General features: G+C 38.0%; 1 protein-coding gene across 9 annotated transcripts in view; it reads left to right on the forward strand.

The window, feature by feature from the left end:
* LOC149205269 (uncharacterized) overlaps positions 1-27,080 on the forward strand; it is a 525,377-nt gene that overhangs the window by 45,890 nt on the left and 452,407 nt on the right. For 8 of the 9 annotated variants that reach the window (XR_016251865.1, XM_089393433.1, XM_089393434.1 and 5 more), the window contains exon 2: positions 9,617-9,676. The exons of the other annotated variant lie outside the window; for it this stretch is intronic. Coding sequence is in view for 7 of the 8 variants with exons in the window: in XM_089393433.1 (XP_089249559.1) it covers positions 9,617-9,676 (60 nt within the window). In the remaining variant the exon portion in view is untranslated. The remainder of the gene's footprint in view (positions 1-9,616; positions 9,677-27,080) is intronic. 9 annotated transcript variants of the gene reach the window in all.

The raw sequence follows: 27,080 nt of genomic DNA on the forward strand, positions 1-27,080 counted from the left end.
CGACATGGTGTTCAAATCTGGTGATTGTTAGGAAAAAGAATGGTATGATAAGGCTTTGTGTCGATTTTCGAAACCTTAATCTAGCATGCAAGAAAGATAATTACCCTTTGCCAAACATGGAGACTTTGTTGCAAAGAGTAACCGGTTCTGGAATGATGTCGTTGCTAGATGGTTTTTTTGGGTACAATCAAGTATGGGTTAAAAAGGAAGATCGTCATAAAACCACATTCACCACGCCATGGGGTACCTTTGCATACATCAGAATGCCGTTTGGATTAACCAATGCTGGGGCTACATTCCAAAGGGCTATGGATTATGCCTTCGAGGGGTTAATCGAGAAATTTATTGAGATTTACCAAGATTATCTTATTGTTTTTTCTAAAGATGGTATCAGTCATGTAAATCATCTTAGGCAGGTTTTCGACAGATGTAGAGAATACGGGATTTCTTTGAATCCAGCTAAGTCTGTTTTTGGAGTAACAGAAGGGAAATTACTTGGCCATATCATTTCTAAGGATGGAATCAAGATTGATCCTGAAAAAATTGAAGCAATCCAAAGGATTCCTCTTCCTCATAATCTTAAATCCCTTCAGTCTTTCCTTGGAAAGAAAAATTTTCTTAGAAGGTTTATTCCAAATTACGCAGAAATAGCTAAGCCTATTCAAAGTCTTCTAAAGAAAGATGCAAAATTTGTTTGGCAAGAAGACGGCAAAAAGGCTTTTCAAGAAATCAAATGCGCTATTGCAAGAGCTCCTGTCTTAGTCCCGATTATTCCAAGGATTTCATGATTTTTTCTTTCGCTTCCGAAGATATCATTGTTGGTGTCCTGTTACAAAAGAATAAAGATGGTCACAAGCAGCTTATTGCTTTCATGAATAGAGCGCTTCAAAGTTCCGAATTGAAGTACAATACCATGGAAAAGCAAGCTTATGCCCTGGTCAAGTTCTTAAGCACTTCAAAACTTATGTGGGTTATTCTAAAATCATTGCTTTCGTCCCACATTCTGTTGTTAAAGATATATTAACTCAAACTGATTGCTTAGGGACTCGTGCTAGGTGGGTTACTAAAATACAAGAATATGATTTAGAGATCAGACCCACCAAGCTAGTCAAAGGCCAAGGTTTGGCTCAAATGTTGACTGAAAGTAACGAAAAGACTCTTGGTTTGTTTTGTATTAGCGATCTATCTTCGCCGGAGTTGCAAAGATTAGGAGAACATGAGTGGTACACGGACATAGTTTATTACTTGATGAATCTTACATGTCCTAACCATTTAGCTGCTCATATGAGAAGGGCTCTTAGACTAAAAGCCACTAAGTACTGCCTTATGAAGGATGGCCTTGGGTGGAGAAATCCTGAGGGCATAGTACTTAGGTGTGTTGATGAAATTGAGTCCAAGAAATTAATCTCTGAGTTTTATTCAGGGTTTTGTGGTGGTCATTATGCTGCTAGAACTACTGCCCACAAAATCCTAAGAGCTGGTTATTATTGGCCTTCAATTTTTTTCTGATATGCATAAGTTTGTTAGAACTTGTCAAGCCTGTCAACTATTCACTAGGAAACAGAAGCTTGCTGCCCTGCCCCTACAACCTGTCATTGTAGAGGCACCTTTTCAGCATTGGGGTCTGGACTTCATAGGGAAGTTCCATGAAAATTCTAGCAATGGCTACTCATGGATTTTCACTGCTACGGATTATTTCACTAAATTGGTTGAAGCCATTCCTGCTAAGAATGCCACTGAAAAGGTTATTATGGATTTCATTGAAAATAATATCATTACTAGATTTGGTGTCCCTGCTAAGATCACTACTGACAATGCCAAAGCTTTTAGTTCCTCAAAGTTTTCATCTTTTTGTTTCAAGTATGGCATTGTCTTATCTCATTCGTCAAATTACTATCCTCAGGGTAATGGTCTGGCCGAAGCAAGTAACAAGAATCTCATAACCATTATCAAGAAGATAGTATGAGATAATAAGAGATCATGGGATAGCAAAATCAAGTATGCTTTATGGGCAGATAGAATCACTAAGAAGAATGCTACTAGTAAATCTCCCTTTGAATTAGTTTATGGCTTGGATGTAACCTTACCTGTGCACCTCAAATTGCTAGCTTATCAGCTCCTTCAACATTTTTCTACTAATAAAGATGTTGTTCAGAATAGAATAGATCAGATTGTGGAGTTAGATGAAGCTCGTAGGACAACTTTTGATGCTATATGTAAAAATCAATCTAACATTAAGAAAAGCTTTGATAATTTCTCTCGATCTAGATCTTTGCAGGTGGGAGATATGGTACTTCTTTGGGATCGCAAGAATGAGAAACCAGGAAAACATAATAAGTTCGACAGTTTATGGCTGGGACCGTACATCGTTCGAGATATCGTTGGACCAAACTCATTCCACTTGAGCAGATTGGATGGCGAACCACTTGATCTACCTGCGAATGGCCAAATGCTCAAGCTGTTCTTCAAAGATGATATTTGATGCCATAGGGCATCCTTTGTATTGTATTTCTAACCCTACTCCTTGTTATTTCAACATTTTATTTCTGTTTTAGGATTAGATTTACTTTCCTTGTTAATAAATGAAGAGCTTCTATCTTTCATGTGTTTAAATGTTATATGATGATTTTTGAATGGACGCTATTTATTTCTGTCGTGTATTGCGTGGATATAGATTCTGGATTCTCACATTCCTGCAGTGCAACAATGTGTCCCCAAGTAGAGCCAGATGTTGACCACTGCTTGTCAACTTCCCATAGCAGTACACCGCCTTTTCTTCGCAAAAGGGATAGTGCTTGATTGATGTGTCCGTGCCATTGGACAATCATCGTCGTCTTGATCATATTATGTTGTAAACCCAGTCTGCATGTGTAAATTGTAAATAATCTTAGCAGAGCTGAGTCATGTATGTAAATTGCCTAGGTGGACCTAATTTTCTAGTGATAATCTATGTTCCGGAAGGTTTTTTGTCTCACCGATCCATGATCAGCAGAGTTTTCTTTCAGCCTAACCCCAAAGCTGGAATGAATTTTGTCATTAGAATCTTAGAGGAATCCTAGTGTGTTAATTTGCTAGATTATATTTGGTCGCAGAACTGGGTGGTTTATGAGGGTCTATGTCAAATGGGTTTTCCCCTTGAGATGTAAAATTGTAAAAGTCATGATGTAAAGTGTCTTGAGAGTTGGGAAATGTTTTAATCCCCTCATAGGTTCTAAGTCCTAAGTCCTAAGTCTTAGGTCCTAGGTGATTTTTCCAAAGGCTAAGTTCGAAGATCCAAAAATAAAAAATAATAAAAAATAAAAGATATAAATAATAAAAAACAAAATTAAAAAAATTAAAAAATTAAAAATAACTAAAAAAAAATAAATATATATATATATATATATAGAATAAAAACTTAAAAAAATAATAATAAAATAATAATAAGTCAAGTTTTTGAGCAAATAAATGCAGAATTTCAATTTTTGAATGCATTAAAAATTCGACGGATGAGATTAAAAGATGTTTTGATCCTCGACGGTCGAGATCATTTTGACATGGATCACTCGAACTAGCCGTTGGGAATTTTTCCTTTAAATAGGGTGCTAGGGGTCATTTGAGATCATTCAATCTGTGAGTCTTGTGCTGAAGAAAGCTCTCTTGTAAACTTTTTCTGGTGCAAATAAAGAAAGACTTTGGGGTTGAAATCTTGCTGGTGTTACTCTCCTGGAGTGCTGTGAGCTGTTTTATTTTCTGCATAATTTTATTTTCAACCATTAGTAATAGTTTGATGTAGAGTATTGTTGAACACAGGTTTCTTGTTCACTTACTAGGGTTTGAATGGTATTAGGATTTCTGAAATAATGGTAGGTATCTCCATTGCATCTGGAATCTAGTACTGTTTTTTCCCTCTTTATTGATGGTTGAAGTGAGCTGTGCAGGAAACACTTATTGAAGAAATCAGTGGGCGTTTGGGGAAGTTCTCGGCTGAACCAACCAACTCCCGCAAAGCATTTTCTTGCTGAGCCTAGCCAGTTTCGATTCTGGGTCTGATATTTAAAGTTTATTTTTTGAGTTGCATGAGAGATTTCTGAAAGTATCTCATAGTAAATATGATATTCTGATAATATTACTGTAATTATTGACAAATCTGGCTGCTTAAGAGTCGAAATTTGTAAATGTTGTAATTGTTTAGCTGATTTAGGGTTTCAGTTTTGTCTTCTGCACATATTATTTCTAGGTTTTTTGTTTTTTGCCATTGCAGGTTGTAGGGTTTTCTGAAGACTTCTGAGGGTTTGATCAGCACCTTGCTATTGCTCAGGGTTTTGTCATGTTACAGATTTAACTGTGTTACAGGGACATTCTGGAATTTTTGAGGCAAAGCTATGTTTCAGTCTCTCCATACATTGCTGCTCTCTCAGCTTCTGCAATCAAATCGCCACAACCCCTCTCCCTGCTTTCATCTCAGTTTTTTTCCTTAGCCACTACCAAGCCTGCGATTCATTCACACTGCCATCAGATTCACCAGCTGCCATACGAGCTCCTGATTTGCACACTTGTGTATCGTTGTTGCCAAATCCAGCTCCAGCTCACATCGTTGCCATCCTCCTCGCATTTCTTTTCTGCCACAGCTCCATTCATCTACACGCTGCTCCCTCCCCTCTGTAGCTATCTGTGTCCTTAGCCTTATACATCACCTGAAAATCCCTGCGTATTCAACCTTGCCCTGAACGCAGCCATATTTGCTCTTCACGCTGTTGCCGTCACATGCATATAATAGAACGCTGTCACCTGCAAACAACAAGCAAGCGTTGGGTTCCTTATTATGTTGATGCAGCAAGCAAAAGACTCAAGACGTTGCCATCTCTGCGTTGATTCCAAGCTCAGCTCGTTGGGTTCTCACTTGCAAAACACATTTAAATCACGCAGCTTCTCACATCTCCATCGCTGCCCCGTCCAGCCCCACGCTGCCACTTTCCGTCTCACCCTGCTCCTTTCTAAACTCGTCCAAGCTGCCGATCTCTTCCTTCCTCTCCAAACGCAATTTCCCTCATCACATGATCTACCATCATTGATCTTTGCCGTCGTCCTATTTCCTCTTGCCGTCGAACATTCGACCCTGCAATCATACGCTTTCGATTTTTTTTAATGAACGGTTGTTGGCTTACGTTAGGAGTTGAGGTTGTGATTTTAGATTTTATTTAAACATCGTATGCTCAGGATTTAGGGTTAGAATTAGATTTTATTTATTTATTTGTTATTTAACTTATAACGTCAGTGCATGTATATATTATTAGCCTAAGTTTGGTTTTTATTCATTTTTCCTTTAGTTAGATTTTAGTTTTGATAAACAGTTATTTTTCCTTTAAAAAAAAAGGTTTAGTTTTGTTTTTATTTTAAAGTAATCAAAAATCAATTTAACCAAAAAAAAAAAAAGATTTGGAATTTTTCTTTTTGTTTTACTTAGTTCTATTTAGCATCCATATTTTGATGTAAGTTGGTTTAGATTAGATTTAGGTTTTATTTAGATTTTAGATTTATTTTACACAGAAAAAAAATAAAAAAAATAATAATTTCACAAGCATAAAAAAAAGAAGTAATTTTTAGACTTTTTATTTTGTCCTATAGTTTAGAATTTTCTTTAGATTTAAAGTTTCATCTTTAGTTAGCTTAGTCTTATTTTATTTGAAAATATAAAACTATTTTTGGAAATATTTTTGCCAGATTCAGTGTTGGCTTAAGGATTTGTCATGTTTGCGATATATCATTTCTGCTAAGGCTAAATTTTTCATTATCATTTATGTGGTTAAACATGTTTAAATGTTCAGTGAAGATTAGCTACATGAATGTGATCCCTGGTTAGCATTTAAAATCAAGTGGTTATTTAAAGCATTCAGTCTTTCGAAATTTTAATCGTTGGAATATTGTTAAGCCATTGACCGTTTATCGATTATCTCGCATTTGGTAAAAAATTAAACTTTATTTGAGTTGATTGATGGTAAACGATTGTTAATGAGTTCATATTTCTGCAGCATTTGACAAATAATCATGTAGTCATTAACTCCATAAGGCACTGGTCTATTAACTAAATAAAATCAATATAGTGCTTGTTTCCCCTCGTGTCTCCCAACGCAACTGGTCCCCAGTTGGTCATTCATTATCCCATATGGTCTACCCCCTTTAGCCGCAGGAGATAGGCTTAAACGCAGAGATCGGGGATCAGGGTGACAGCCCTCGGTCTGAGCGTTGTCGTGACAATCCGTGCGACAACACGTACCTTTTGTGTGTTTTGCACATTATGGAGATCAAAAAATTGTTCCATCTGTAGTATCCATGTTCTGGGATCCTTGCCATCAGACTTCCTCATATCGATTTTTGGAACATGGTGGGTCTTCAATCCAATATTAGAGTCTATGAAATCATGATTCACATTTCTTTTGTTCTTATCACGAGTTTCCTTTACTACCCTTTCACCATTAGTAACCATTTCTTGTAGCAACTTATTCAAATTTATCGTCAATTCTTCCATCTTAGCGTCCATGCCTTTCATTTTAGCTTCCATGCCATCCATCTTAGCTTCCACTTCATCCATCTTAACTTGCACGCCATGCATATTAGCTTCCACGCCATTCATCTTGGCTTCAGTTACCTTTTGTGAGAGTGAAATTTGTTGTACTTGGTTTGTAATTTTGATATATCATGTTGCGTTTCTTCTTCTTCTTCACGAGTCATGCTAGAGCTTTTAGGTTGCTTATTAGGTGTTTCCATTTTCTTTCTTTGGGGCATCAATTAATGCTAATATTTCTTCACTATTCCCTTTGAATTCCTTCAAACTAATTTTTCAAGCCAATCTTATGCAAAATTTAAAAAGAACTACACACCTTTTTTTCACTTTGTAAGAGCTCGATATTGATTCTGTTGTATCTCTGTAACTGCAGATTTCGAATATCTGAAATCGCGTCCTGCAGTAGCCCTTTGATTCTTCTTTCTAACCCCGCAAGTTTGATAAAAATTGGATTCTCCAAGGAAGAGTTATGTCAAATCTCCCATGGTGCCCTGATTATAGACTAGTTCAGTAGAGCGAAATTGCACGAAGTTCCACGAGTCACTATTTTGACTTTAGTACCTGAAACTGATATACAGAAAACTACAGGCCGTCCTCTTTTTGAAACTTCTTATGAAATTTCAATCTAATGCTCAGAACAAAAGTTATGACGATTTTCCCCAGGTCACCTGTTTGGAATGTAATTCGGGAGTTTGCAAAAACCCTAACTTCCTCAAATCATATCTCCGAAAATATAGCGAGACAAGCTCTGAAATTTAGACCCGAAGTTCAGAACGATTTCGGCTCAAATGGGTTTTTTTTTAGCTTTTGAAATGTCGCAGAAAAAAGTTATAGCAAAAATGCCACGATGACCTGTTTGGAGCAGCGAAACCCTAGAATCCAAAGCTCTGATACCAAATGTTATGAAACCAGCTCACAAAAAGATAGAAAAGATAGATAAACGCTTTAGGAATAAGCCTCTTCGAGAGGGCAACCTCCTTTACATTACACAAATGAACAATTCTTGGATGATACAAATGACAAGATCTCCTTTCTATATATAGGAGTCTAAGGGGTCATAATATAATCAATGATGACATAACAATAATAATGTAAGGGCACAATAATAACAATAGTGGGCTTCTATGGGGCACAATAATAACAATATGGGGACTACATGGGCACAATAATATAATAAAGGGGTTGTACTAATAACAATAAGGGGTTACACTAGTAGTATAGGGACCTAACATTTCTCTACAAAATTTCACCACAAATCATTAAATCCACATGAAATTAAATAAGTGCAGTGGAAAGAGTTCCAAGAGATACATCTAACATCCACCAGAATTTTTTTTTCCTAAAGCAAATAAGTAATTCTTATGCTAACATGAGATAGTTGCATGCTAACATAACTTGAAACAAGCATGAAAGAAATAATGCCATGAAGAAATAAGTAGAAGCATAACAACAAGTCAAGAATTTACCACATATGTAAGGAGAAGAACACCATCACAATTTACCCCAAAGACTGTTGTATTATATTGCAAGTGGTGAATACAATTCTGCAACGTCTCCTCAAGCACAATAGCTCTTATTAATGATACAATATGAGAGCCCATAGCCTCATTATGTAGAGAGTTGGGAGCAAATCCTAACGAAGAATGCATGTGAAAACTGAACTTGGACACCAAGGCAAATCAAATTCCTCATGTGGCACCCAAGGAAAATTAATTTCTTTATATGGCATAGTAAACATATCCATGAGTGAACCAAAGGAATGAGATAACTCCCGTCAAACCAAATCAAACTCGAACCAAGTGTTGCCACCTCAGATGATGATCGCAAGGATGCTCTGTGCAGATCCCTAGGAACTGCGTGATCTACTCCATGTGAAACTTATGATTCTCCATGTGAATTGCTAAGTGTAGAAGCACTCGAGCTAACTGTGAGAGAAGGCCCCACGAAATCCTCAATCTAAATATTCCATAGAATATTCCTTTAGTATATGAGTTCCTCTAATAAATTCGATTTTCCACATGTGCAACTGCTGCTTTATCTCTGGGAAATTCGATTTTGCCAAATATAATGGTGTATTTATGATGCAGTATGCTCAGTCATTTTCCACATGTCCGTTGACTCAACTCTTTGACTTACGATAATTTTCAAGTCATTTCCACATCATTCTGTTACATGGAATTATTTATTTCTCTCTATTTTATTTAATTATAACCTAATTAAATGTCTCAATTTCCACTAAACTTAGGAGATGTGAGTTTTGAGGGTCCAAAACACATTATTAACCCCTTAAAGTGTGTGTCATAGTATAAAGTTGAGAGTGAGAAGTGTAATTTTTATTACTCATACCCCATAGAACTTCTCTAGACTACACTTATTACAATTCAAATACAATTTGATTTCCAATTTTTTGACCTGCAGGAAATCTAAAAAATTAAAAAATGACTACCTAGACTTAACCAAATTCCTCGGAATTTTTTGTGTGATCTAGTATGGTAATATACATAGACTCTAGACACTAATATGTGTTAGGGGCTCAACCTTCAAATTGTCACCTCGACTTTGGGGTAAAAAGTGAGTCAAAAAATCCAGAAAATTATCCGCCTCTAAAAAAGAAGGGATAATTAACCAGATTAAAAAAACACATCAAGGTGTATTCGTTTGCTGATCGAGTCCCAACATCCTAGGCTTGTTACAGACTCAAAACTCATCATTACTAGTATCACTTATTACAATTCCCCGCAAGGTGTGGAATCTGGGTATAAGAATAGATGATGAGAAATAGAAGTAGAGTTAAAAAACTCTGTTGACTGATGATATCTGATGGTACAAGTGTCCTTTGGTACATCCTTGGGCATGGAGTCTTCATATAATCATCAGGTGCCACTTCAGTTGTCAACAAGATATATATGGCAATAGACAATTGCAATGTAAGCTCTTTTGTAGGAGGAGATGTGCTTGATTTGTTTATTTTAATGACAAACTACATTTGTTGATTTAATTTTGTTACAAGAAAGCTTTTGAAGAATATTACACGAAATTTGTTTTAAACTTTATATGATGTGTACTTCACAGATGGCGGGAGGAAGATATGGTACAACGAAACTTGGATAATGCTCGTTGCCTATGGCTAAGGTTTGTTTTATTGATATTTTTGTAGCTATTTTATGTTTCGCATGTATCCTTCCATTCATATTAGGACATGTGTAGACAAGAGAACAAGTCTTTGCACACGTTAGCCAAGTAAACCAAAGATGATGTGCTTTGGCTCAATTAAGGCAAATCTACTTTCATACTGACACTATTCTTAAAATCACCAAGCCTAGATGACTATTATCCTTATGATCTCAAAATAAACAAATCAAACTGAATTTATTTAATTGCTGAAATTTAATTTCTGAACACAGGATCAATTACATAATAGCTGGAAAAGTAAATAGTGGAAGCATGAATTAAATACACATACATAGATGATTTCTCCTTCAAATCAACATCTCATTCCTTAGATCAAAGCTTACAAGGTGGTCTCTGTGGCCTGCTAAACCAACAGCTGTACCATCTACAAAATCATGTGATATAGATTTGTACGCCCCGCTTAAAAGGTATATGAAACGAGGAAAAAAACAAAGCAGTTGTACAACCTATATGACCTGCTGTACGGACTTGCTGTATGACTTGTGTTGTATGACTGCTGTATGGTTTTGCTATATGACCTCATTCTTCTTGAACTTTGGCTCCTCTCCTACTTTTCTAGATTTCCTCAGCTATGATTTATTGCTTCTATCTTGTCTTATTTATCTTTATTGAAAAAGCCTAATATGAGATGAGATGTATGGTCTGGATTAAGTCTTAGTCATTAATGTATTAAATACATTTTATTAGACTTTTCCCTAAGTGAATGAAAAAATAGAGTTAATTACCCACTTTTCCCAAGTTCTTATTTTCAAAATGTCCCGAATCACTTTCTGCACATTTACATTGAAACATGTTCAAGAAGTTCCTATCTGAGCTGCATTTCTCAAGACTCCCCCTTAATGACAAATGAATTTTGCACCAATCCAAGTTTGTCTTTGAATGCTTCAAATTCCCTTTTGCTAAAGGGTTTGGTCAGAATATCAGCTACCTGCTGATCTATAGAAACACATTGAAGCTTTATTGCTCCCTTTTGAATCCCGTCTCACATTAAGTGATACCTAATCTCTACGTGTTTGGACTTGTCATGAAACACTGGGTTCCTAGAGAGTTTGATATTGTTACCTCTCATATACGCGTGTGACAATTGTGTTTTCAAGGTTAACTTATAGGGATTTTCTTGGCTTGAGGATTGTTGAGCATGGTGGTCCTCATTATTGTAAAATTTAGCAGGGCTAGTGCAAAGTTTCACTATTTAGGTCTAGACCTTGGGGTAACAAGAGATCGGCTACCACTGTCACCTCAACAACCTTTATTTAGCTATTTAGTGGTATTTAAATCACAAGAGAGGCTTCCTTACAAATATCACCTAACAAATTTTCAATAAGAAGGGTTCAAGGTGATGGATGAGGTCTAATGATTGAGATAGGGTACTGGCAGACCCTGGAGGGCTAAGATAGTATTTACCAAAGTACAAGCACTTCGTCCCTAGACCACTTAAGGAAATTAGAGGGCTGTTATAAGTTGGGGTTAGATTGATTTTCAATGATAGGGCATGCAATAATCATATAATGTTATATAACCACCAGAAGAAATAGTGTTACAATGATAAATCAACAAGGATCATGAATATCAATTAGATTTGCAAGGTTTAGGGTTTGCAATTGAGTTTTATGGATGGAACATGCATAAAACAACAATATAATGATAATGCCAACCTTAGAAATAGGGTTTTAACATGCAATAAATGCTAAATTTTACTTTTTAACATTTTTTTTAATGCAATTCCTACTTAGAGGGAAATAACACATCAAATGAAATTACTATTTAGCAATATTTCAAAGAAACCCTAAACCTAACCCTAGATATCTAGAATTTAAGAGAGAAGAGAGTGAAATTAATAACAGTAGAAGGTTTGATCACCACAACCTAGAGTTGCGCCTTGATCTAAATGGGCAATGGAGTTACCTAGGGAAAATTCAATGAGGATAGGCCTATGCGGAAAAATACAAACAAGAAAAATTGGAAATTATCTAGCTGATCAAACCCTCAAAATGTCTCCTTTGATTTTGTTGGTTGACTTGGATTCCTCTTCCTTGCTGCCTTTTGCACTCTTTCTCGAACCCTGCACACTTGGATGGAAGTGCTTCTCCACCCAACCAGAAAGATCTCACTGTGTTTTGTGCTCACTAATGTCTTCTCTCTTAGGTTAGCCTTCCTTTCATAAGTTTGAGTTATTTACCAAATCTACAACTGTAATCTCCAAAGTGAGTAATGATCGAGATTAGATATCAACATTACTTGAGATTCATCTAATTCACTAACACAAACAACCTTTGCATCTCATTAGATTAACTCAGTTTTTCTTATAAAAGGAAATTACATTCATAACTCCTTTAATTAAAGTAATTTCCAAGGTGAAGAGTCCTTTGGATGACTTCCACATGTCTAGACACTTAGACTTGTGTGGAAGTATCTGTTTGATGCTACTATCATCAACACAAGACATCGCCATCCTCAAAGCATTTTCATTATTCCTCCAAAGTCTCCCAATAGATATTCAACTAAGCTCATATGAGATTTCTCTCCAAATCCAACATACCAATGAATAGAGAGAGCAAACCCTTATACAGGTTTGAGCTCTATCTCCTAGAAAATCTTCTCAACAACCTCCTATTACCTCTCTTTCAATAGGGGTATATATATATATATATATATATATATATATATATTCGTTGCAACATTCTTAAGAAATATTGTAAGCCCAAAGTCACAAATCAAAGTCATGTAACAACCATGTGTGTAATATTTCTAATTAGCCAAAATTGGAATATTCGATTTTGTCCAAATTTTTGCTTTCTATAGTTATTTTGTAAATAAAAGTGAGGAAGGGGGACATAACTCACTTTTAGAATAAAAGTCACTTCCTAGGTAGCACAACATTGTGATTTAAAGGGGAGCCAAGGGGGCCAAAGGGGGACGCATAAATGGAGCCCATGTAGACACATGGAGGGACTGCGCAGGAGGGAAAGAACACGTGGCAGGGGGGAATCACACAGTAAGAGGTGAGCCTTGGGATTGAGAGAGGCAAGGGTTATAAAAGAGAGAGGAACCCCCTCATTTGGATCATTCAGTTATGTGCATTTTGAGCTAGTCGTTTCGACTTCTGAGCACGTTGGTTGTTTAGTTGGTTTGCAGCACTGTTTAGTGCATTGAGTGTCTCTGTTCGGAGATCTCACCCTTAGCCCCGGGGGACTTCGAGTGCCTGCTCGGGCAAGGTATTTCCATCGGTGTTTCAGCAGTAGTCTTATCAACATTTCAGCAGCAATTTCATCAGCATTTCGGACGGCTGCGCAGTACTTGGAGAGGGACGCAGTTCTTTTTGGTTGTAGTGCTAGATTGGGGTTTTGCAGGTGGATTTATGCTGGGAGATTGAGCAGGGGTCCAACTCTTGTCTCATTGGAGGATTTTGGCAGGGTTTCAGGCAGTGTTTAGAGGGGTTTTCTTCAATGGCAGCGCAGGGCATTGAGGAACTGCGCAGAACCCCAAGAGGGTGTTTTTCGGGGGTCGGCCATTCCAGGAAAGCTTTTTGGGTTTTTCTGGGTTTCTTGAGTAGAACCTGAATCCAGAGTTTCAACTTTTTCCGAGGGGAGCAGACCCAAATCATCATTTGTTTCCTAGCTGCAGCAACAACATCCACGCAAAGAGGCCATTCTTGTCATTCTGAGAGTATTTCTTTGCTTGCCTGGTGCAAGTCGAGGTGCCATCTGTCTAATCATCTCTTGTACTCATTATATTGCTCAGTGTAATAAAATGACTTAGCATTTCTCGATGCATTTCTTGTGTATCTGCTTATATTTCTGGTTTACATTATTATATGCTATTCCACTGTCATTTTATCACTTTTGGGTTATTATATCATTTGCACATATTTGGTTGGAGTTTTTGCTGGGGTTTGAGGGATATTCTGGGTTAGGAATATTACAATGTGAGGCCTGTTGACCGCTATGTGTCAACTACCCATAGTAGTACACCCCCTTTTTTCGCAAAAGGGATAGCGCTGAATCGACATGTCCGTGCCATTCGACAGTCATCATCGACCTGATCATGTTATGTTGTAAACCCAGTCTGCATGTGTAAATTGTAAATAATCTTAGCAGATTTGAGTCATGTATGTAAATTGCCTAGGCAAACCTAATTTTCTAGTGATAATCTACGTTTCGGAATGTTTTTTTCTCACCGATCCATGATCGACAGAGTTTTCCTTCAGCCTAACCCCAAAGCCGAAATGGATTTTGTCATTAGAATCTTAGGGGAATCCTACTGTGCTTCGAGTCTATGTAAAAGTAATTTGGAAATAATTCTAACTATTTGGTTAAGTTATTACAAATTGCTTGATCTGCTAGATTATATCTGTTTCGCAGAACTGGGTGGTCTATGAGGGTCTATGTCAAATGGGCTTTCCCCCTTGAGATGTAAAATTGTAAAAGTCATGATGTAAAATGTCTTGAGGGTTAGAAAATGTTTTAATCCCCTCATAAGTCCTAAGTCATAGGTCCTAGGTGATTTTTCCAAAGGCTAAGTTCGAGGATCCAAAAATAAAAAATAAATAAAAAAATAAAAATTTAAAAAATAAAATAAAATAATAAAATAATAATAAGTCAAATTTTGAGGAAATAAATGCAAGATTTTAATTTTTTAATATATTAAAATGCATTTAAAATTTCGACGGATGAGATTAAAAGAGATTTTGGTCCTCATCGATGGTCGAGATCATTTTGACATGGATCACTCGAACTAGTCGTTGGGAAATTTTCCTTTAAATAGGGTGTCAGGGGTCATTTGAGATCATTGGATTTGAGAGTCGTGTGCTAAAGAAAGCTCTCTTGTAGTCATTTTTTGTACAATAAAGAAAGACTTTGGGGTTGAAAATCTTGCTGGTGTTACTCTTCTAGAAACGCTGTAAGATGTTTTATTTTTCTGCATAATTTTATTTTCAGCCATTGATAATAGCTTGATGAAGATTGATTTAGGCACAGGTATCTTATTTGATCTCTGGGGTTTGAATGATAGTTTAATTTCTGAATATAATGGCAGGTATCTCCATTTGATCTAAATTTCACTGTTGTTTTCTCCCTCTATGTTAATGGTTGATTTTACGCTGTGCAGGAAATCCCTTTTTTTAGATTACCGGGCGTTCGAGGAAGTTCTCGGCTGAACCAACGAACTTCCGGATTGCGTTTTCTGAAAGAGCCCAGCCAGTTTTTGACCCCGGGCTTATCATTAATATATTTTTTTTTAGATGCATGAAGGGTTTTCTGAAGCACCTCACATTAAGTTTAAAATTCTGAAAATATTTCTGTGGCATAACGATAAATCTGGCTATCTAGAGCCTTCAGTTTGTAAATACTGTAATTATTTAGCTGGTTCTTAGGGTTTTTAGGGTTTTATTTATTTTTTGCATTTTCAGGTTCTGGCTGTTTGTTTTCATTGTTTTCAGGTTGCAGGTTACAGGTTGCAGATCTGAAGGTGAGCTTCAATCTTGAAGCCAGATCTAGGCCCTGGAGGGTAAGATCTGGCCTCAGAGCCATTTCAGTTTTTACAGGTGTACAGTTCTGCTGCCCACGGTTTCATTTTTTTTAGGAAAATTTTTCGAATTTTTTCTTTTAAAGATTGCTGCCAAACCCTCTTCTCAGCAATCTGGCAACTCCACACAGTCATATCCGCTTTCAGTTGCTCCATTCGGTTTCAAACCTCTGTTTTCTGTGTGCTCCAAACTGCAAAAGCGTTTCCTTTTCCATCGAGCTGCTTCATTCCACGCTCCACCTGCAAGTTCCCTTCCTCCGCGCGCAAGCTTCTACGCTTATCCAAAATCTGGAAACGTTTCTGCGTCCTCACATCATTGCTCTACCAGAAAACCCCTTCATGCAGTTGAAACATCTCCCTCCTCACGCAGTTATTCCTGCACTCGATTTTCCATCAATCCGCAACCTTTGCTATCCCATTCTTCTTTGCTATTCCACGCATTTTTCTCTGCATCCACTACGTTCATCAGCTAATCCGTTTCACTTGTACGCTGCCTCCATCAACGCTAACCTGCAAACTTGTCTCTGCTGCCCATCCGCTGCAAATCCGTCCCTACGCGTTTTCCTTCAGTGATTTCCCTTCACCCTTCACGCTACCATCACTTCAGCTCTCCATGCATCTGCGTGCTGGTTCCTTAGGCAGCTTCATTTCTGCTGCCTCTTAATGCTGCCCATTATCGCCCTTATTCCTCCACGCAGCCCCTCAAATCCGCTCGAACTCCTTCAAATCCATTTCTTGGTAGTCGTTTCCCTTGCCCGCCGTCCATCTCTCACACAAACCTGCACATCTGCAAAAAAAAAAAACAAACAAATCTGGCGTCTTTGGGTGATAGTGAGTTAGAATGTGAATGAACCTGGTCCATCGAGATGGGAAATTGACTAATTCAAGTGGGCGTTGCGAAATGATATAGAGGAGTCTGAACGGGTGGCCTCTCAATACGTACCCGCGGGCTGGGGTGCTTCCCGTCTCGAGCAGATGGAACCTGATCCGATTGTTATTCCGCCACTTTACCTAGATCCACCAGTTCCTACTATTTTTTCCGGATCTGCTACCTTCTGTCTGAGAAGCTGCCAGAGAAGCTAGCTAAGCCCGAAAAGCAAGAGAAGAAGTATCAAAAAAATCGATTTTGGGTAAGTCGTATGAGTTCAGGTTAGCGTATTATTTTTTATGTGTGAATATATAAAAGTTTGAAAAAAAAAAAAAATCGATTTTCATTTTTTAAAGATTAGGTATTAGTTTTAGTTTATTTCTTTTGGACTTTGATCTTAAGTTTAGAATAAAGTATTTTAGTTAATGTATGTTTTCCTTTTTTTTTTATGAAGTATGTAAACATATAAAAATAAATAAAAATTTTGATTTTCAAAGTTAGACTTTTTTTTATTTACTTTTTCTTAAGTTTTACTTCTATTTCTTTTCAGTTTTGTTTTATTTAAATTTTAAATTTAGAACTATAAAAAATAATAAAAATAAAAAATCATAAAAGGTTTTAGTTTCATTTTAGACTTATTTAAGTTTGATAAAAAAATATAAAAAATAAAAAGTTCCCAAAAACATAAAAAAGTAATCCTTAGGCTTTTTATTTTGTTTTATAGTTTAGATTTTTATTTAGATTTAAGTTTTATTTATTTAGACTTTAGTTTCTTTGCTTAGTTTAGTTTAGTTTTGTTTTATTATAAAAAATATAAAAATATAAAAAAATATAAAAAATTATTTAAAAGATTAAAAATTTATGAAAAAAGACTAATTAAAAATTGGAAACTCCTTTTAAAGTCTTTTTTCTATTGTGGTATAGTTAAATGTGCTTAAATGTTTATATCTGGAGATTAACTATTTGAATCTGGTTAGCATTTAAATTTTATGGTTGTTTAAAGCATTTAATCTTTAGAAATTTAATTGCTGGATCATTGTTAAGGCTTTGTGCATTTATTAATTATCTCGCATTTGGCAAAATTCATCTTTGCTTGGGTTATTTGATGATAAATGATTGTTTTACAAGGTTCATATTTCTGCAACATTTAATAAATAATCATTTAATCATTACCTCCATAAGGCACCAGTACATCATTTTTTAAATCAATCAAGTGCTAAATTGCCTTGCTGTGTTTCCCACCCAACTGGTCCACAGTTGGTCTTTCTTTGTCCCATAGGGTCTACCCCCCTTAGCCTTGGGAGACAGCTTAAACGGAGGGATCGGGGATCGGGGTGACAGCCCCGGGTCTGAGCGTTGACGCGCTGCCGAGACAATCTGTGCGACAACAAGGCCTTGTAGGCATCCCAGACCCTATGTCATGTTGAGTCAGTCTTGTTATGGTCGGACTATAGTTAGTTCCTTTGAGTTCACTTCGGGTTCCTTTCGTCTTGTATAGAATTGGAGGTCCTTAGGTGAGCTTATATGTGGACTCATGATTTTTGAGAAGTCTTCCTTTTGTAGGGGTGATCACCAATGTAGTGGCCAATCTAACCTATGTCGATTACACTTATGTCTTTTCACATGGTTCTGAGTGTATAGAGTCTGTAGGTAGCCTTGGCTTTGGTGTCATATCCTTCAAATATTTCTTAGATATAGCAATCTCACAGTCAACGAAATTTTCACACTTCCAAATGTAGTTCACACTTTTCAATGCAAAGCGGTCCTAGAGGTCAAAATTAACATGGTCCCAGATTGGGGAGTTTAGTGAGAGGATGCAATGCCATGTGGAATTTTTCCATTTGGATGAGGAACATGGTCCCAGATTGGAGAGTTTAGTGAGAGGATGCAATGCCATGTGGAATTTTTCCATTTGGATGAGGAATTTTCAAGCTATGGTTGGTCAAAGGCAGTCAACAAGGGTGCACAACTTTTGAGGGGCAAAATAGCTAGAACGTTGCATCATTTTGGACTTGCATTGCATCCAAAGTCATCTATTTTGCTTAGAGGAACAAAATCCATGTCTTAGAAAATTTTATCCGTAAGGTCATTAGAGATCTAAGATTGGACCAAGTTTTTAAAGTGTTTGACTAAGCTTATGTGACAACACCTTGGACCTTTTGGGTGATTCAACATATGATGTGGCATTATGTGGCATGGAGCAGCGAAATAGTGTGGAACGCTTGGCCAAGTTGGCTAGGGCATTATATATATATATATATATTATTTTTTTAAGAAACGGGTAGCAATTTTTATAGCAAAATTTGGAAACGGGCTGGGTCCCTTACATTTTTAAGAAGAGAAGTCTCAGATATTTGCAGGAGATTTCTTAGTGAGAAAGATTGCTATCTTCCTTATTTCTATTGCCTAATATTACATTACATATACTATATATTCTCCAAAATACTCCGCAAAGCTTAACTGTTCGACATAACATAAATATTCAGAGGCAGACTACCCGCGACCAACATGCTCCTTGGAATCTTGAGCAACTTCCATCAACTAACTCAGATTCACAGTTTCCTCAGCATCATGCTCCTGACCGCTATTCACTGCACATCCCCAACTCTCGCCACCATTGGTCTAAGTGCATCGCGCAGGTTGAACACCTCCTTCAACACTCCCACCGTTGCCGTTTTGACCTTGACTTCAATATTCTCCACCGAATACCTCAGATTTATCATGCCTACATTCAACGTTTCCATAGCCTTCTGTAGAAGTTCCATATCTTTTCCAAACCCATTCATATGCGCCAACAACACTGTTATCTGGTCTTGAATCTCTTTTACTACCAACTTGGTTGAATTATCGATCAACTGCATTACGTTCCTGCTACGCTTGGAGTTCTCAACTTTATTTCCGCTGCCTGAGTTTGCTGATGACATTTTCTTCGCTATTCTTGCATGCACCAAGACTATTCTGCTCCTAATTTGCATTGCCCATCTCTTATTTATAATCAAGAGGTTCGGTTGCGATGAGATTCCATCGCTTCACAATTAAATGAGCTCCCAACCTGCAAACCTGTCATGGCACACTCTTCCAGTCAAAGCACCGTCACCCTGCAAGCGAGATGATATGCCAAAGTCTTGGAAATAAACTCACATAAAGCACCATTTAATAATCGGCTTGGTAAATACCACTTGTCTCGTTTCATGGTTGCTAAACACTACTGCACCCACCTGTTATTAAATGCGCTGCATCACTTGACAACTACCACCATTCCCGTAACCAACCCTGAGTTGATAATTAAGGAGTCATACCTCGAAACGCTCGTATCTCGATAATCCACTTGTACTCCACTGTAATTTTATTTAATCCTCTCATTAAGGGACGTGGCAATTTGATACCTCGAGATCTGAATGCAATTCCCCTTGGGGCAAATTCGGACCTAAATTTGCTTGATGGTCCGCCATTCGATTATTCCCTAAAATGTGAAATTATCAAGTTTTTTTAATAAAAAATAATCCTTGTTATGAATGGAGAAGAGTTGTTGTCAAAAGGTTGGTCGTTTCTTGAAATCCTTATGCAATTTTGTATCACCACCAAAGAGTCGCCAACAATAATCAATTTTTTTATGCCTTTGGAGATGCTTATCTTCAGACCTTGCCAAAGAGAGAGAGCTTCGGCTTGGTTATTCGAGGCTTTCCCAAGTCCCCATGCATACTTTGTTTCATATTTTTTTTCGAGGTTAAATATCATCCCTCCCGCTCCAACCTCCCCAGGGTTACCTTTTCGTAGCACCTTTGAAAAGGAGCTGAACTTTCCCTATATTCCTTTTCCATTCTTCAAAATTTTCCCTGGACAATCTAATACAGAATGAAGGGACTTTATTCTTCTTTTTTTGATTGGAGGTAGACTTTGAGTTTTTAGAAATTTTGAGCCAATCTTTTTCGTCTGTAGATAGATCCTTTATTTCCTCTTCATCATATCCTCAAGAGGATATCACCTCAAATAGAAGCTGCATTCCTTTGATGACAACAAATTCTGGAGAGCGCCATTTATCTTGGAAGAACACTTGATTTTGGTAGAGCCAAATCGACCAACAAAGGAATTTTGGAACTGCCATCCAAATTCGCATAAAGAGGGAGCTAGATTTCTTAGGAAAAGGATATTGAGATCGCCATAGATTAAACATCACATTCCATTCATTAGGAATAGCAAATAGCTGAAAAATAGGCAAGAGAGAAAATTTCCAAGTATCCACTGAGAAGGGGCAAAAGCAAAAGAGATGCTTGATGGATTCCTCCGCCTTGCCACAAAGCATGTAATGAGAAGGCCCAAGGATGTTTCTTTTCCTAAGGTTCTCAGCTATCAGAATTTTCTCATGGACCAACTCCCAACATAAGATGTTGACCTTTGGGAGACCATCCTTGTTCCAAATCTTTTCCCATATTTGCGCTGGAGATGGAGAGTGAAGTTTCTTAATGAGCACAACATATCCCTCTTTGACTGTATAATTTTTAAATTTTCTTCCAAGCCAAATTCGTTTATCCAATTTGCTTGTAGCAATAGGCACAAACCCTTTCAGATGGCCTAACATTGAATGCCAATGATGCAACAAATGCCTGGGAAGATTCAATGTTTTCCAACTGTTCCAATGTCCTTGATCATCACAGCTGGAGATGTCAGCTAGATGAGTGAAACCTTGTTCCATCATCTAGTTTGCAAGATCCAGAAACCCTTGGTCATCAGTTAACAAATCATAGAGGGGAGAGCAATCTTTCCACAAATGAATACGATTTCCATTACCTAGTTGCCAACCTAGCTGATTCATCAAAAGCGGGGCCACAGTTTTGCAAAACTTCCAAATTTTGGTACCTTTCCCTTCCCAAAATTCACCTTCAGGTCTGAGGAGACGATTTTTATGGGAGTATTTCCTTGTAACGACCTTTTTCCATCATTCATTTGAATCCAAGAGTAACCTCCAAACCAATTTGGCACCAAGAGTTAGATTCATGAATTTGGGGTCTTTTATTGCCAATCCCTGCCAGAGGAATTTTTGGATTAGACTACTTAATCTATGAATTATGTTCTTTGGAGCTAACAAACCTGACCCCAAATACATTGGAAGGGAGGAGAGAACCGATTTTATCATAATAACCCTCCCTGCTAGATTTAGCCATCTTGCTCCCCAAGATTGAATCCTTTTTTTGATTTTTTGCACGAAAGAATCCCAGTCTTTCCCAGACCCTTGCTTAAAGGATATTGGAATCCAAAGATAGGAAAAGGAGTTTCTATCGATATCAACCGGGAACCCCAACAATCTAGAAATCTTAGTCAAAATAGTCCAAGAGCAGTTCCAACCAATCAATTGACCTTTCTTTTTATTGATCTAACCTCCAGATAGAAGAAGGTAGCAATCCAAGATCTTCTTGAATCTTGAGGCAATAACTAAGAAGGATCCCCCAAGAAGGAGAGTGTCATTTGCAAACTGGGTGTGGTTGATTTCCCAAACATTTCTAGCAATGCTTAGGCTTAGAAGAGAACCATCCAACCTTGCAACCTTAAGATTTCTGCTTAAGGTTTCGACCATTATTATGTAGAGCAAAGGTGACAATGGACACCCTTGTCGAAGTCCTCTGGAAGCAACAAAGAAGGAGGTTGTGTTGGAAATACTGAGAGGGGGGGCGGGGTGAATCAATATTCCTTAGCAATTAACACTTTTAAATCTTTTCAATGCATTAGTTAATCTTCAATTATTATTAATGTTTATGCAGTAATAACAGTAAATAAAAGAACATAGTAGACAAGAATTTTAGGTGGAAAACCCCCTCTGGGTCAAAAACCATCGAACGCTTTTCTAATAAATTCTTTAATCTTTAGCCCCAACTGAAATGAAAGCAACAACTTCCTAGAATTCTAGAAAAGCATTCTTCTCCAACTCCCACTGATCCTTGTATGTCTCTTTTGCTACCCTTCCTTTGACTTCAACACCTTAGCTTTGATACCATGTTGAAGAATCTAGGGCTAATGTAGTTAATGGGATTCTTCTTTCATGATAACTATTTGTGATGTATTTAACTTTCCTTCTTAGTATAATCTTCACTTGTTATTATTATTAGAGTGTCTTCTTAGTTCATCAAATAGCTACCAAATACAAAGAGACAAGAACACACGGTGTTTGCTTTCTTCCAGGGCCAAAACCTCTCCCTCTTGGAGAGGAAAACCCGCACAAAATTCTTCTTATAGAGATTCGAATTGACAAATACCAAGACCATGACCCTTGACCTATTATGCCACTCCAAGACCAAGACACCAATCCTCTTGTTTGTCATTGCTGAGATCATCATCATTGCTACATCATTGAGGCCATCACTACTACACTATCGAGACCTTAATTGCTGCACTTTCACCGAGGTCTTCACCATACCACTGAGATATCCATGAGGTCTGCTCCTAGACTCATCGAGATCATGATTGTCTCACCATAGCTATGCCTTCACCGAAATCATAACTGCACTCTTACTGAGGTTATCACCATGTTAACGAGGTCTCTACCTTGACTTCGTCATGACTTTGATTACATGTCTTCATCAATGCCACTCCAAGACTGATCCTTGTATGTCTCTTTTGCTTCCCTTCCTTTGACTTCAACACCTTAGCTCTGATACCATGTTGAAGAATCTAGGGCTAATGTAGTTAATGACATTCTTCTTTCATGATAACTATTTGTGATGTATTTAACTCTACTTCTCAGCAAAATCTTCACTTGTTATTATTATTAGAGTGTGTCTTCATAGTTCGTCAAATAGCTACCAAAGACAGAGACAAGAACACACAGTTTTGGCTTTCTGCCAGGGCCAAACCTCTCCCTCTTGGAGAGGAAAAACCGCACAAAATTCTTCTTATAGAGATTCCAATTGATGAATACCATGTTAAAATTGGCAACTAGGGCCAAACTCCATGTGGGTCATCTTATTCATGGATGATAATATTTTTATTAGATCCCTCTCGTCGAGAGGTGTAGGATTGATCTAAAGATCATCCGATTCTAATAAGTATTTATGGAGATATGAATTTATTTTGATTATGGAATAATTATCAAGCCGACCAACAACTCATGTAGGCTCAGAAGCTCAACAGACGCATCTATTCATCATCAACATTTGTGTATAAATACAGGAGGTATTTTCCTCATTTGCACACTCTCATATTATCACATCTCTCGCTCTCCTGCGTAGAAAAGAGGCTCTTCTCTTACTGCGCAGAAAGGGACTCTTCTCTCACACGTGTGGAAGGAAGGACACTGAAATTAGGGCTGCAACTGCAGATCGGAAGTTTGACCAGCATTGACCATCAGACTCTCTCAGAACTGCGCTGTAGGTGGCACTGACTCTCCTCAGAAGGCCGCATTTTTTGGTGAAGGAATCAAGCCGATCCAACAGTCAGTTTGTAAGATATTGTCTGCTCTAGTTTAGGGCTGATCTAGGGTTTGCTGCTGCTGATGTAAATCAGATTTATGTACTATTTCTCTCTGCTGAATTATTGAAGATAAAGGAAGATTTGATCAAAGGGTTTCCCCATATTGGGGTTTCTCCCTGGCTAGCCGCCACATCTTGTGTCTCTTGTCTTGGCTTGTTTTTTGTCAATTGTTTAATGTTCTATCTGCACTTTACTTACTGTACATGTGATTGCTAATCTGTGGATAATAATAATAAAAAGAAGTAAAATGCTCTAAGCACAAAACATACCTAAACTTAACATGGTATCAGAGCTGAGGTGAAGACAAATCCCGAGCAAGAGCAAGAGCAATCACCGAAGAGAAGATTGGCAAGGCTACCTTAAAAGAACTATGGGGTCCTCAACACTCTTCCCTGCCGAAGACAAGCTCCGTGAGAAGTCTGACTATCACGGATGGAAGATGTCTCTCGATCTAACCTTAGAAGATCAAGGAGTGTTGGACCATGTGAGAGGCAATATTGTTGAGCCTCCATCAAATGCACCTGCTGCTGCCAGGAACAAATGGAAAACCGGTGAAGTCAAAACAAATAAGATCATCCGGGACTCCATCGACAAGTGCTTGGTGGCCTACATCTCTGACCTGAACACCTCCAAGGAAATTTACGATAGACTGGTGAGTTTATTTAAAGTTAATGATGGAAATCAAGTCTTGTTTCTTAGAAATAAGCTGAAGGAAATTAAGAAGGGCAAAGATGAGAGTATGCAAGCATACTTCTTAAGAATCACCGAGATCAAGAATGATCTCCTATCCATTGAGGAGATTATTACTGATAGGGAAATGGCACTCATGAATCTTGGAGGATTACCATCTGAATAGTACGTGTTCAGGACTACTCTTCTCAACAATAACATAATTCTTGGATTCGAGGAATTAATGGCAAGATGCATTCAAGAAGAAACAAGGATAGAAGAGCAAGAAATGCCCATGCCTAAAGGTCCTCCTGCTGCCTTTTCTTCTCATGCTAAGAAAAGAAATAATTCCAGGTCTAATTCAAAAAGAAAGGCTGGACCTAAGGGTGGAAGAAAAGGACGATGTTACATTTGCGATAAAGCAGGTCAATATGCAAGAGAATCCCCTGATAGAAGGGACTCACACTGGGACGATGATCAGAATCCCTCTCATGACAATCATATGAATGGCAAATCCAATAGCAAAGGTAAAAGGAGTTCTGGAAATCAAGGAAGAGGACAACCATTCAAGAAGGCTAGAAATTCCAGGGATGAATCTAACACTGTTGACAATAAGCAGGATGAATATTATCTACCAGCTGCTCTATCTACCTTTGCTCCTTTGGACTTGCTGGGAATTTGGCTTATTGATAGTGGTGCCTCAAGGCACTTCACTGGTTACAAAGAAGTTCTCTAGAATCTGATAGAGAAAGAAACTAACTTGGAAATTGTCCTTGGAGATAATATGAAATATCCCGTGAAATGTGTAGGCAATGTCTCTATTAAATTGAATCAAGGTAATACGATTCACTTACAGGATGTATTATATGTACCTGACCTCAAAAAGAACCTGGTGTCCATCTCGGTAATGGAAGACAAAGGCTACAAGGTGACCTTCAGCAATGGCAAGGTACGTGTATGGAAAAACAATGTTAAAGATGCCTTTATTCTTGGGTTTCAAGTTGATTCATTATATCAGGTCGGTGGAAGTCTGCTAGGTATCATGTCTTGTGACACATCTCTTCAGTCCGAACTTTGGCATCGGAGGTTTGCCCACCTTCATTATAAAGCTTTACCTGATGTAAGACAAATTGTGACAGGGATGCCCGAATTTCGAGTAGAGAAAGAAGGTGTATGTCCGGGATGTGCCGAAGGAAAGCTCAAAAGGGGACCATTCCCGTCAAGCCAAAGCAAGACCTCCGATATATTACAGTTGGTTCACTCAGACATATCTGGTATGATGCCTGTGAACTCCTTGGGAGGATATTTATATTACGTTACTTTTACAGATGACTATTCTCAAAAGACTTGGATATACTTCTTGAAAAAGAAGGATGAAGTGTTCTCTTGGTTTCGACACTTCAAAGCCTTGATCGAGAATCAAACCGAAAAGAAGATCAAGATCTTCTGGACTGATAATGGGTCTGAATATGAATCTAACAAGTTCCATGACTTTTGTAAAGAGGCTGGCATTAAGAGGGAGACTACTACACCATATAGTCCTGAACAGAATGGTGTGGCGGAAAGGAAGAACCGTACGATTGTGGAAGTTGTCCGTGCCATGCTCCATGATCAAAGACTTCCGAAGTTTCTATGGGCCGAAGTTGCAAACACCGCTGTATATGTACAAACCGATGCCCTCATCAAGCATTGGGTTCCAAGACTCCTGAAGAAATGTTCACTGGTAAGAAACTTGACATATTTCATTTTAGAATTTTTGGAAGCCCTGTATATTTTCATTTGCCGAAAGAAAAAAGGAATAAATTGGGTGCATTTGGAAAGAAAGGAATCTTCGTGGGCTATGGTGAAAATACTAAGGGCTATAGAATCTATGTAGCCGGTCAAAGGGAAGTCGTGATTAGTCATGATGTCACCTTTGACGAAGATATGGCTCTCAACAAGGTGAACAATCTTCCTACTTTAAGGAGCTCTCGAGTTGCTGACACTAGGGAACCAAAAGAAAAAGATGATGAAACAATGCCTGATGTGGATAAACCCATGGATCCTATTGATCCACTTGAACCTTCCTCTTCTAGGAAGAGGCCCTCTTGGCTTAGGGGGCTACTCGATGTTGCTGAAGGACACACTGCACCTCGAGGAACCTTCCGTGAAAGTAAGAAACCTAACAGGTATCAGGGATACCTGACCATCATGAGCACAATCATACAAAATGAACCTTTATCATTCTCAGATGCTGTCAAGCATCAAGTATGGAAGGATGCTATGACCGAAGAATATGAGTCTATTATGAAGAATGATGTCTGGGAAGTAGTTCTCAGACCCTAGGACAAGACAATTGTCACTTCTAAATGGCTTTACAAGATAAAGCATGCAGCAGATGGAAGTACGGAAAAGTATAAGGCTCGTTTTGTCGCTCGTGGCTTCTCCCAGAAGGAAGGTATAGACTATGACGAGATATTTGCACCTGTTGCCAGATATACCACCATCCGCTCGATCATAGCCCTTGCGGCTTCACAAGGATGGAACCTACATCAGATGGATGTCAAGACTGCGTTCTTGCATGGTTCGATCAAAGAAGAGGTCTACGTGGAGCAACCCGAAGGATTTGAGATTTATGATCGAAAATCTCATGTATGCAGGTTGAAGAAGGCTCTCTATGGGCTGAAGCAAGCACCCCGAACATGGTATGAGAGGATCGATAGCTACTTGACGAAGCCGGGATTCACTAGGAGTGAAGCCGATCCTAACCTTTACCTTAAGGTTGAAGATGACAAGCCTCTCATACTGGTGCTGTATGTGGATGACCTCTTTCTAACAGGTGCA

This window comes from Pinus tabuliformis, chromosome 1_2, assembly GCF_031772625.1.
Source record: "Pinus tabuliformis cultivar Carrire ecotype Pingquan chromosome 1_2, CPIR1, whole genome shotgun sequence".
NCBI lineage: Eukaryota > Viridiplantae > Streptophyta > Pinopsida > Pinales > Pinaceae > Pinus > Pinus tabuliformis.